Genomic DNA, 12,311 nt, shown 5'->3' on the forward strand with positions numbered 1-12,311 from the left:
GGAGAATGGAATTGAAGCTCATTGCTTAGATGCTGAGGAACCTAGAATTGCCTTTAGCTGTCATGTTTGCTTTGCTTTGGCTTTCTTCCCTTTTTTATTTTTATTTTTTTTTAAAATAAAACATCTGTGTTTTATTTAGCTATCTTCTTATATTTATTTACTTTTTTTAATTTTAAATGTAGCATGTTGCTGTAGGCTTTCTTGTCCCACCTGGTCCTGCCGCCCTTGAGCCCCAAATAAACATGAGATGCTGTATTAATTACTAAACTGTTGGCCGATGACTAGGGCTTCTTATTGGCTAGCTCTGTCTTAATTATGAACCATTTCTACTAATCTATGTACTTCCATGTGGTCTTATCTTACTGGAGAATGCCTACTGTGTCCTTTCTTCCTGGTCCTTACATGGTGACTGCTCTGTGGTCTCCTCTGCCTACCTTTCCCAGAATTCTCCTTGTCTCCTTGTCCCACCTATCTTCCTGCAAAGGTTTTAGGGTTAGTTCCCAGCATTCACTTGGCAGCTGGCAGCTATTTGTAACTCCAGTTCCAATGGATCCAATGCCCTTTTCTGGCTTGCTTACATAGTGGCTTTATGGTCATACATGCAGGCAAAACATCCACACCCATAAACTAAAAAGTAAATATCTAAAATATTTTTATTATGGGGCCAGGTGTGATGGTTTACACCTTTAATCCTAGCTCTCCGGAGGTAGAGGCAGGTGAATTTCTGTGAATTTAAGTTCAGCCTGATTTATAGAGGAAGTTCCAGGCCAGTCATGGCTATGTGGTGAGATCCTGTCTCAAAACAAACAAAAGCAAAATAAAACAAACAAACAAAAAATGTATGTACTGTGAATGATGTGTGTGGGGGAGTGTATATACCACAGTGTCCTAGAGACTAGAGGACAGCTGTGTGGAGTTGCTTGTTTGCTCCTACCTCTACATGGTTCCAGGGTCAAACTTGGGTCACCATCTTTCCCGGCAAGCACTTCACCATGGGAGCTATCTCTCTAGCTCCTTACTTTTTTTCTCTATAAGAGGAAGTGCTGTGTCTTTCTTTATTGCTGTCTTTCTCATTCCCTGGAGACAGGGTTGCTGAACCTAGAGCTCACCATGCTTTAGCTAGGCTGGAGGCTGGCAAGCCCAGCAGTCCTCCTGTGTGTGTATGTGGTGTGTGGGGGGGGGTTGGGGGGGAGTGTGTGTGTGTGTGTGTGTGTGTGTGTGTGTATGTGTGTGTGTGTGTGTGGTTGGGGGAGTGTGTGTGTGTTTTGGGGGGAAGTGTGTGTGTGTGTGTGTGCTGTGTGTCTGTATGGGTGTGTTTGTGGGTATGGGCGTGTGGGGGATGGGGGTGGGGGAAGAGTGAGGTGTGTGTGTGTGTGTGTGTGTGTGTGTGTGTGTGTGTATGTGTGTGTGTGTGTGTGTATGTATGTATGTATGTGTGGCGGTGTGCGGGTGTGCATGGTCATCTCTCTGGCACCTGTGGAGTTACAACAACTTGCAGGAGTCGGTTCTTGTCAGGCACTTTACCTGCTGAGCTAGCTCTCTGGCCCTGATCCTGGCCTTCTGACTCTTCTGCCTCCATCCCCCAGTGCTGGGATTGCAGGTGTGCTTCTGTTTCTTAATTTCTGGATTGTCCATGTTAACATTTAAGCTCTTTGCAAACTCAGAGTGACAAATTGAAGGTTAGTCTTGTCAAGATGTAGTTCTGAAGTTAAAGGAGGAAGCTACAGATTTAGTGTACTCCCAGTTTTGAGTCTTCCTCTCCAGAAAAAAATCTTTTTCTCATCTCTGCAGACCTTGTGTGCACTAATTCGAGGAGTCCACCAGAAGAATAAATCGACATCTGGATTTGATATTATCAACATGCTGATGGGCTTTGACAAAGCAGAGCTATGCATGAAGGTGAGCCGTGAGATATGCGTGTGGCTCTGAAGAGCTGTTCCTGACTGCTGTTTGTGATGCTATCTGTCCACAGACATACTAGGAGATTTGGAACAGATTCTCTTTTCTCTTTTGGGTTTTTGTTTTGTTTTTGTTTTTTGGAGACAGAAATTCTCTGTGTATCAGCCAACTGTGGCTGCTCTGGAACTTGCTTTATAGACCAGGCTGGCCTCGAACTCACAGAGATCCATCTGCCTCTGCCTCCTGAGTGCTGAGTTTAAAAGTGTTCGTCACCACCACCCAGGTTTTTATGATATGTGTGGACTTAGATATGAAATGCTGCAGGGTCAGTTTTTGTGGTGCTGGCAATGAAAGCAGGCTATTGTGCATGGAAGGCAAGAGCTCAGCTGCCCAGGAGCCCTGCATGCTTTCGGCTCTGACACAGCGTCGTGTGTAGCTGAGGCTGACTGCAGACTTAATTACACAGCACACGACTATTGATTTATTTGTGGTGGTTTTTTTTTTTTTTTTTTTTTTTTTTTTTTGAGACAGTGTTTCTCTGTGTTGTCAGCTGCCATGTGGTTGCTGGGAATTGAACCTGGGTCATCTGGAAGAGCAGCCAGTGCTCTTAGCCTCGGAGCCATCTCTCCAGCCCCTGCATAGAACTTTTTAAAAACTCTTTGTAATTTTTTTAGGTTTATTTATTTTGTGTGTATGAGTCTATGTCTGTGCCTTACACATGCTTGGTGACTGAGAGGTCAGAAGGGGTATGGAGTCCTCTGGGATTGGGGTTACAAGTAGTTGCAGCCTGATGTGTGTGCTGGGAAATGGTTATTAGTCCTTTATGAGAGCAATGTATGTTTTTAAGCACTGAGCCATCTTTCTAGCCTGTCCGTCTCTCTCAAGTTAAAAAAGAAGCATTACGTTTAATTTAAAGAAAAAGAAAAACAGAGACAATGGTCCAAACAGTGGGAAACCAGCTCCTAAAAAAGAGCCGCTTGGTGATGGTACTGGAGGGCTGAGGAGAAGAAAAATGCCATTGAGCTTAAGAAGTTGAGAGTTATTTACAAATGAATTAAGAGTGGGTAATCCTCTGGCCATTGAAAAAACATGCATGTATATATAATGTGTGTGAGCACCCACATGCCAGGGGAGCATGAGTGGGTCATCAGGGTTACATGGCAGGCAGTCATCTTGACCCGCTGAGCCATCTTGCTGGCCTTCTTCAGGTCATTTGTTACTTATCAAAATGTGTTCTGGGTAGGCGGGTGCACTCATTTAACCCCAGCACTTGGGAGGTAAAAGCAGGCAGATCTCTGTGAGTTTAAGACCAGTCTGGTCTACAGAGCGAGTTCCAGGACAGCCAGGGCAAAACAAAAAACCCACACAACAAACAGCAAACAAAATGTATGCTGATGTCTTTCTTTGTATGTCTTGTTCATTTGAAGAGGCAATTAATTACACAAAGTTCCCAATTTCTATGCTGGCTAAGTTCTTTGTTTCCACCAACTCTCAGTGGAGGGCAACTGAAATGACACTCTCTGGGCAAAGACACTGAAATACTTTGTTTTGTGATTTATATATTTCTTCATATGTCTTTTTGTCAATTTCCACAGTAGTCTGAGTCTCTTCTACATCTCCATAGTCTCATATTTAAACGTTGGTCATAAGTAAACAGTCTGCAGTGGAGCTCTTGGGCATTGCTCATGCTTACATAGTTTGTTCATTTAGGCTGAGCCTGATGAGACCAGGGGCCTCCTTGGTGTTAGCGGTTCATTGTTGACATGTGTCATCTACCATGGTTCAGACTGTGTGCCCTTTCTTGCCTCTTAAAAATAGGACTTAAATTCTTGATTTTCTTGCTTTACATCTCCCAGCTGTTGGGATTACAGGGGTACACCACCATGTCCATACCAGTTGGTTTTTGGGGGGCGGGGATTCAGATAGGTCTAGTTATCTTGTCTAGGCTGGTCTTGAACCTATGGTTCAAGTAATTCTTCCTGCTTCAGCCTCTTGAGTAGTCTGGGACTATTGGCACATACCACCATGCTTAGCTTGAATTAAGTTAAAAAAATTATGCTTACATACTTATTTACACACTTGTATGTGCGTGAAAGTCAGAGGACAGCTTTCAGGAGTTGATTCTCTCCTTCTACCGTATGGGTCTTGGGGATTGAACTTACGTTGTTAGGCAAGTGCTTTTGTTCACTGCTGCCCTTTGACCTTTTTTAAAATTAGATTTATTCATGTTATGTTATGTGGAAGTGTGTTGCCTGCATGTGTGTATGCTTGATGCCCTTGGAAGTCAGAGGAGGGCATCAGATTTCCTAGATCTGGAGTCATGGATGGCTGTGAACCATCATGTGGGTGCCTGGAATCCAGCCTCGGTCCTGTGGACGAGCAACCAGTGCTGTTAATTGCTGCACCATCATCTCTCCAGCCCCATGTCCTTTGAATTTTTATACCCACTGCTTGAAACTAACTTTTTCTTTTGCCAACCCCCCACGTTTTTTGTGCATGGTTCATGATAGACAGGGCTTTAACACTAAGGCACCATCTTTTTATAATAACACTTCCAGAATTCACATATTGTTTCCTTAAATTGAACAGACATCACCACCTTTAATTTAAAAACAAGTTTTAATTGTCTCCCAAAAGAAAAAATGTGATCTTATCAGTGCTGGAATTGTAGACATATGCCTGGTTTACATTTGGGATTGAACCCACAGCCTCGTGAAAGCCAGGCAAGCACTCTGCCATCGAGTTACATTCCTAGTCCCTCCCTATGGACCTTTGATTATCCTGAGGGTTAGCTGTGTCCCTTTCCTCCTCCCCCAAAAAAGTGTGTGTGTGTGTGTCTGTATGAGAGAGAGAGAGAGAGAGAGAGAGAGAGAGAAGAGAGAGAGAGAGAGAGAGAGAGGTATGTGTTTGTATGAGGGTACAATGTGGAGGCCAAAGGTCAACATTGAGTGTCTTCTATCACTTTCCACTTTATTTATTTATTTATTTATTTATTTATTTGTTTTTGAGAGACAGGGTTTCTCTGTGTAGCCCTAGCTGTCCTGGAACTTGCCCTGTAGACCAGGCTGGCCTCAAACTCACAGAGATCTGCCTGCCTCTGCCTCCCGGAGTGCTGGGATTAAAGGGGTGCGCCACCAATACCCGGCTCCACCTTAATTTTTTGAGACAAGGTTTTTCACTGAGCCTTGGAGCTCTAGACTAGCTAGCTGGTCCACAGACCCCAAAATCTTCCTGTCTTTTCCTTCCCAATGCTGGGCTTACAGGCATGTAACACTGTGCTAAGCTATATATTTGTGTCTGTCTGTCTGTGTGTGTGTGTGTGTGTGTGTGTGTGTGTGTGTGTGTGTGTGTGTGTGTGTGTAGGTCAGGGCTTGATGTCAGGAGTCTTGTTATTAATTTATTATAAAAAACTTTATAACATTTTATTTGTGTGTGTGTGCACATGCATGCCATGGCATATGTGTGCAGGCCAGAAGACTTGAAATAACTTTTTTTTGTCTTTCTCTTTAATCTAAAAACACGTGTAAGTTTCAAGGTCTTACTTTGAAAATGTAGGGTAGATGCTCACATGTTTAATTTAACTGAAACATACTGTTTTATTTTTGAGGCAGGGTCTTTCTGTTTTGTAGTCCTGGCTGTCCTAGAACTCACTGACTTGATGTGTGTATTAGACTGACCTCAAATTCACAGAGATCCTCCTGCTCCTGTCTCCCAAACATTTTATTTTGAGTCTTCATTTTGAAAATCCAATATGCTGAATCCTTAATTCTACCTTTCTTTTTAGAGATTTATTTGTTCTTTGTATGTGAGTTGTTTTTGTTGTTGCTGTTTGTTTTGTTGTTTTATCTTCATGCATGTGTATGTATCATGTACATATCTGGTGCCCTCAGAGTCCAGAAGAGGGTGTTGTATCCCCTGGAAATGGAGTTACAGCTGGCTTTGAACTACTGTGTGGTTTCTGGGAACCAAAAAACACAGGTTTTCTGTAAGAACAAGTGCTCTTAACCATGGAGCCATTTCTCTAGCCTTGAATGTTTTCTTTTATTTAATGTAGAATATTTTTTCTTCTTCCCTCTATCATAGTATGAAGGTTTTACCTTTTATTAGTTTATGTCTAAAAGCTTTTTTTTTTTTTGTGCAAGCATCAAATTCCAATCATACTGTCAATTGTAGGTGAACCCAGTCAGCTTTGTTGGATTGCTCATATGGCCACTGATGCCAGTAGTGAACTGATACTGTTTCTGTTACTGGTTTAGTATGCCTGCATGATGTGCTTTCTTTAACAACTAATGAAATCATGTATAGTTACTAAACCATTAGGTTTCCCCTTTCTAAACTACTTGTTGCTCTCATCTTAAGGTTGTATGTGTATAAAGCTTCAAATATTCATGTGGTACAGGAGTGAATACCCCATTATTCTCTACAGTTGCTTAAAACATTTCCCCCAAGTAGCTAAAAGAGACTTTGAAGTCTCTTTCTTTGATCTTGGCCTAGGGAAATGATACGGTTGATTGACAGTTATGCACTTTATCCTGCGTAACGTAACACAACACTGGGTAAAGATGGGGTGTAAATGTTGCTTGGTGAGCTTTAATGGTTATGGTTTTTTTTCCCAGAACTTGATGGAGAGTTTGGATTCATTACTGTGTGCAGAAGGTTCTGAAAGTCTGAAGAGTTTATGTCTGAAACTTCTTCTTTGCCTAGTGACTGTAAGTGACCACCTATGTGTTTGTCACAGGTATTCATCACATCAGAGTCACGGCTAGTTGAGTACTTCCTCCCAAAGGTGAAAGAGAAATTCTTTACTGGAGTATTATATCATGCCCTTTTGTTTCAAAATATAGGAGGAAGTTAGTTATATGGAATTGTGCTTTTTGGAAATTAACCTTAGAGCAGCTGCTGGCATTTTTAGCCTGCAGACTATATGATATTTATCACTTGACTTTTTTATTTGCTTAAAAATTTTGAAAACAATTTGTGTGTGTGTGTGTGTGTGTCCTTCCCCATATATAAAGTCATATTGGTCAAAAGACAACTTTCAGGAGTTGGTTCTCTCCTTCTACCATGTGTGGGTCTCAGGATGGAACTCAGGTCATCAGGCTTGGTGGTAAGGGCCTTAACCTGCTGAGCCATATGCCCAGATGACACGTACCATCTTAGAAGGACTATTCTAGGAGAACTTTTGGATTGTCTGATTTTTCCTTTTCACTGCGTCTCACTGAAGATGGTTCTTGGGATTCTGATTCTTGGGATAGTTTTTGTTTGCTCTTTGCTTTAACATTTTGTTTCATGTAGATGCTAGGATAAGAGACACACATGAGATGTTGGTGCATTCCACAGACCTTTAAGAGCTTTTCATTGCTTTCAGGTTACAGACAACATCAGTCAGAACACCATCCTGGAATATGTAATGATCAACAGTATATTTGAAGCAATTTTACAGGTAGGTCAACTTCTGATGAACTTTCTCTTGTAGATAGACAAGCTCTTCAGAGTTTTAGTCTGCCTTCCCTGGGACCAGGACTTAGCCTTAGGAACTATACACTCTGCATCTTGTTACAGATACTGTCCCATCCTCCAAGTCGTAGAGAGCATGGCTATGATGCTGTTGTCCTCTTGGCTTTGCTGGTGAACTACAGAAAATATGAGGTAGGTGGGTCCTAGTGTGCAGTTGTTTTTCCATAATCATCTTGCTGGGCATGGCAGCCTCTTAAACTGTTTAACGGAGAAGACATGCTCTTGGTAAACTGTATTCTTTTTTTGTTTTGTTTTGTTTTCTTCCCTTAAAAGAAGTTTTCTTTATTTTAATTTTATGAGTATGACTATTTTGCCTGCATGTATGTCTGTGTACCATGCATGTTCCTGGTATCCATGGAGGTCAGAGGAGGGCATCAGAGCCCCTTGAACTGGAGTTACAGATGATTGTGAGCCACCATGGTGGTGCTGGAATTGAACTCACACCATCTGGAAGAGCAGCCATGCTCTTAACTGCTGAGCCACCTCCCCATTCCCCTACCCTTTCAAGACAGGATTTCTCTGTGGCTTTGGAGCCTGTCCTGGAACTCACTCTGTAGACCAGGCTGGCCTCAAACTCACAGAGATCTGGCCTGCCTCTGCCTCTAAAGGTGTGTGTCACCATTGCATGGCATTAATGAGATTCTACTTTAACAATACTGGAGGTTATCCTCCCACCCCCTTCACACTGACCTAAGAGTTTTGGCAATTCTACTTCAAGGTCCACTCACTGCTTGAATTACAGTGTATACTATCTCACCTGGCTGTAATTTTAGTTTGAAGACAGGATCTCATACACTCCAGGCTGGATTTGAACTAGCCTTCCTGCTTTCACCTTTCTAGTGAATCACTGTCGTCCCCCCCACCCCCAGCACACCTCTCCCTCCCTCTTTCCTTCCCTCCTTTCAATACAGAGTTTCATTCTATAGCTCAGGCTGGCCCCAAATTCATGGCGAGCCATGCTCAGTCTCTAAGTGCTGTGTTGTAAGTGAGCAGTGCCATACCCAGTGAGGCTCTTGGTTTCTGTTTTTGAAATGAAAACCAGAGCTCACAGAATGGCGAATGTGCCTGATTGCTCTCAAAAGGCATGGAGATGGAGGGAGGCTGCTGAGGGAGACCGGGATCTTCCCGAGGGATCGTCCTGAGGAGTAGGAGGCAGCTCTCTGAAGTCAGGTGCTATGCTAGGGCAGTCATCTTCACTAATAAGTGATGGGTCTGAGGAATATGGTCACTTCTTAGCCTTCTGGACAAGGTCAGCTGAAAAGTGTGCAGGCTGGTAACGGGACTTTTAAAAGTAGCTTTCTGAGTTTTTGGCTCTTAGGATTCTTTCTTCCTTCTTTTTTGAGGCAGGACTTATTTAGGCCACAGGCTTGGTTGGTTGTCCTTGTACTTGCTGTGTGGCCTAAGCTGGCCTCTGGCTTTCAGGAATCTCCTGCCTCAGCCTCCCAGGACCTGAGACAACAGGCATGTGCCATCACGACTGCTTCACTGAGTGATTTCATTCAGAAACACCGAAAGAGATGGGTAGCTTATTGTCATGAGGAGAGGCTGAGAGGAGGGAACACTTAGGAGAGACTGGGGTGTGTGGAACAATTTTGATGTGCTGGAAATCCCAAGAGCTGGTCACCTTTATTGTCTTGGAGTGTAGATCTACAAACAAACATGTAATTTATCATCAGTACCTGCTTTTACTGGCCATCTGGAGGTGCTGCTGAGGTAGAAAGTATGATCTCTGTCAAATGTAAAAGCCTCTGGGGCCTTATTACAACAGCAAGAAAAATAGCTCAGGAAAAATGCTGAGGGAAGCCAAGAAGTTGAGTTCCGTGTGACAGGAACGTGCTGTCGACACTAATGAGTATTTCACACCCTTTTGGTGGATATAGCTGTTCTGAGGCAGTGGCTTGGATTCTCTAAGTGCAAAGTGAACCATAGAGCAGCCAAGTAGGGCTCTGAAGTGTCAGCCTGAAAAATGGGAGTCAGCCGGCAGCTGGAGAAAATTGTATTTCTAGAGTGAGGCATCTTTGTTGGGTCAGAGACCCCAGAAGAATGAATACACCCAGCAAGGGCAGGCTGGTGGGCATGCTTTCTCTGGGATTTACAGCTTTGGATATATGTCACTCACTAGGTGCTGTTAAAGAAGCCGGGGTACAGTGGAACAGGAAGGTTTTTGACAAGAGCATGAGGGGGTCCCAGATGAACACAGCTAAATTAAAAGCCAGTGAAATTTTATGCAAACCAGTAGGAGAAGGTATGCTGGGGAGAATATTGTAGCTACTACAGGAATTACTTCCATGACCAGTAAGGCAAGTTGTAAATTTTTCTAGAAAGGGTTAAAGGTATCAGAGACTAGTTGGATATAAGAAATAAGAAATAAGACCCAGGCAGTGGTGTCGCACACCTTTAATCCCAACACTAGGGAAGCAGAGGCAGGAGGATCTCTGTGAGTTTGAGGCCAGCCTGGTCTACAGAGTGAGTTCCAGGACAGCCAGGGCTACACAGTGTGAGACCCTGTCTGGAAAAAACGAAAGACAGAAAGAGGAAAAGAGCTGGGTGTGGTGGCGCTCACCTTTAACCCAGCACTCAGGAGGCAGAGGCAGGTGGATGTAAGTTCTGATTTGGTCTACAGGGCAAGTTCTAGGATGACAGCCAGGGCTACATTAAGTGAGGCCATGTCTCAAATAAATAAATAAATAAATAAATAAATAAATAAATAAATAAATAAATATGTCTTTGCTTTTTCTAATGTTGCTGTTAGCATGGTGACATCTCTAGGTCAGCCAGCTGCTGATTTTTCTTTTCAAAGAATCTACCTGCATTGAATCTTGACAGTCTGTATCATAATAATGTAAAACATAATAAACATTTGGGTTGTTATAAGAACAAAACTTTATTTTTCTGTTCCCAATTGATTTGAAAGATGTGCTTTGAAACTTGATTAAATGAGATCTATGTGGGGATTAGCTTTTCAGTTTTGGTTTCAGGTTTCTTAGTAATGAGTTTTCTTGGTAGCTGTAAAAATTGCCAGCCTGAACACTTTTGTTATTGGCCCTCCTTGGGTTGGAATTGGTGCTTGGTCCTCAGGAGAACTTTCCTCACATCCTGTGAGTGGGATGTTTTTAAGGTGAGCAGGTCATTGGCTCGCATCCCACTTTTAAGAAGTAGTCATATCTTTAATGAGTTTAAATATGTGCCCAGCTGAGACTGGGTCTGGAAAAACTGAAGTAATCTTCCTGTGCTGTAAGTGATGGGACAATCATTAAATCCCAGTGTCCTGACCAGATTGTTGCTTGGGTAATAACATCCTTTTCTGCACTACCCCCTGCAGTGTTATTTGGGTATCAGATCTCCATAAATGGCCTCTCTGGCTGTTAAGCAGCTGCCACTTCCCACCCCTGAGGTGGCTTTGTTTTACGGGTGGGTGAATCAGTCCTTGCATGTAGTGTTGAAATGGTTAGGGAGCCATTGGGATGAGAGTGTAAGTTAGCAACGTAGAAATATGTGTCTTAAGGGGACGGAGGTTTTACTTCTCCCAAAAGACAGCTGTCCCTGTGGACTCATAGGACAAGACAAATTGAGTTTTTCCGAGTGTTCACTTTTTACAAGAAGGAAAAACAGGAGAGGTAGATGAACATAGACATGAGCTAATTCAACCTGGAGGAAAATGTAGGTAGAGCAGAACTGACATTTGTGTGTATGCGCGCACACGCACACGTGTGCATGTGACAGATGCCCATCTGAGGTGAGAGATTCACTGGAAATGGGAACTGTTAGCAGGCAAGATGCTTTGGGTTTGGGTATCGGGAGCATGATGGTGGGAGGAGGGCAACAGATGCACTTGTGTTACTACTTGAATTAGCTACCGGCTTTCTTAACTTGGTTGCATTTACCCTTACTCTTGTCTTGTTTAATAGTCTGTGAATCCGTACATTGTGAAGCTGTCTATTGTGGATGATGAGGCTACGCTGAATGTGAGTATCTGAGTTCTGGACCTTTTGGTATTGTCTTATTGCTTGTAGTGGCCTTATTTTCAGTGGATATTAAAAAGATAGAAGCTGCTAGGCAGGCAGAGGCAGGTGGATCTCTGTGAGTTTGAGGCCAGCCTGGTCTATGGAGCAGGTTCTAGGACAGCCAGGGCTACACAGAGAAACTCTTGTCTCAAAAAATCCCCCCAAAATAACAACAAAAAAAAAACCTAACCCCCCAAAAACAAACAAACAAAACCCCCAGAAAGCAGAGTGCTTTATTATGAGTTTGTTTGTTGTTTTTTGAGACAATCTCACTGCATAGCCCCAGCTGGGCTTAACCTCCTGGTCTGCCTGGTCTAGCCTCTTCAGTGCTGGAATGTATGTGTCGCCTGGTGCCTGAAAAGAGCAGAGGAGACATCAGGTCCCCTGGAACTGGAGTTACAGTGTTTCAAGCCTCCATGTGGGTGCTGGGAGATGTTACCGCCATTCCATGCCATCTCTCTGTCCTGAAATTTCTTCTTACAGAAATAGCTTGATACAATTTATAGCCTGGCTTAGGAAGCTGAAACATGAAGGATGATGTATATCTGTTATATGTGTCTTTAAAATTTTGCAAAATGAAATCTGCTGTCTGGATATAGGGAGAAAAAGATGACTAGGAATTTAGCTTTATTTCCTTACTCTTGGATTTTTGTTTTGTTTTGTTTTTTGTTTTTTAAGACAAGGTTTCTTTGTAACAGATCTAACTGTCTTATAACTCACTTTGTATACCAGACTAGCCTTGGACTCATAGAGATCCTCCTGCCTCTGCCTTTCAAGTCTGGGATTAAAGGGATGTGCCACCACTGCAGTCTGGCTCTCTTTTTTATTTCTTTTAATTTCCCTCATGAAAAAGTATGTGTATATCTTAACCTTGTGGCCTTAATAGATCTT

The 12,311-nt window shown here is 42.8% G+C and overlaps 1 protein-coding gene across 4 annotated transcripts in view; it reads left to right on the forward strand.

Moving 5' to 3' along the window:
• The window catches only part of Armh3 (armadillo like helical domain containing 3), a 182,852-nt gene that overhangs the window by 30,231 nt on the left and 140,310 nt on the right, over nucleotides 1-12,311 (forward strand). For all 4 annotated transcript variants that reach the window (XM_027407156.1, XM_027407157.2, XM_027407158.2 and 1 more), the window contains exons 5-9: nucleotides 1,792-1,899; nucleotides 6,516-6,608; nucleotides 7,268-7,342; nucleotides 7,462-7,548; nucleotides 11,325-11,381. In XM_027407156.1, coding sequence (XP_027262957.1) covers nucleotides 1,792-1,899; nucleotides 6,516-6,608; nucleotides 7,268-7,342; nucleotides 7,462-7,548; nucleotides 11,325-11,381 — 420 coding nt within the window. The remainder of the gene's footprint in view (nucleotides 1-1,791; nucleotides 1,900-6,515; nucleotides 6,609-7,267; nucleotides 7,343-7,461; nucleotides 7,549-11,324; nucleotides 11,382-12,311) is intronic.

The sequence above is a fragment of the Cricetulus griseus genome, chromosome 3 (assembly GCF_003668045.3).
Source record: "Cricetulus griseus strain 17A/GY chromosome 3, alternate assembly CriGri-PICRH-1.0, whole genome shotgun sequence".
NCBI lineage: Eukaryota > Metazoa > Chordata > Mammalia > Rodentia > Cricetidae > Cricetulus > Cricetulus griseus.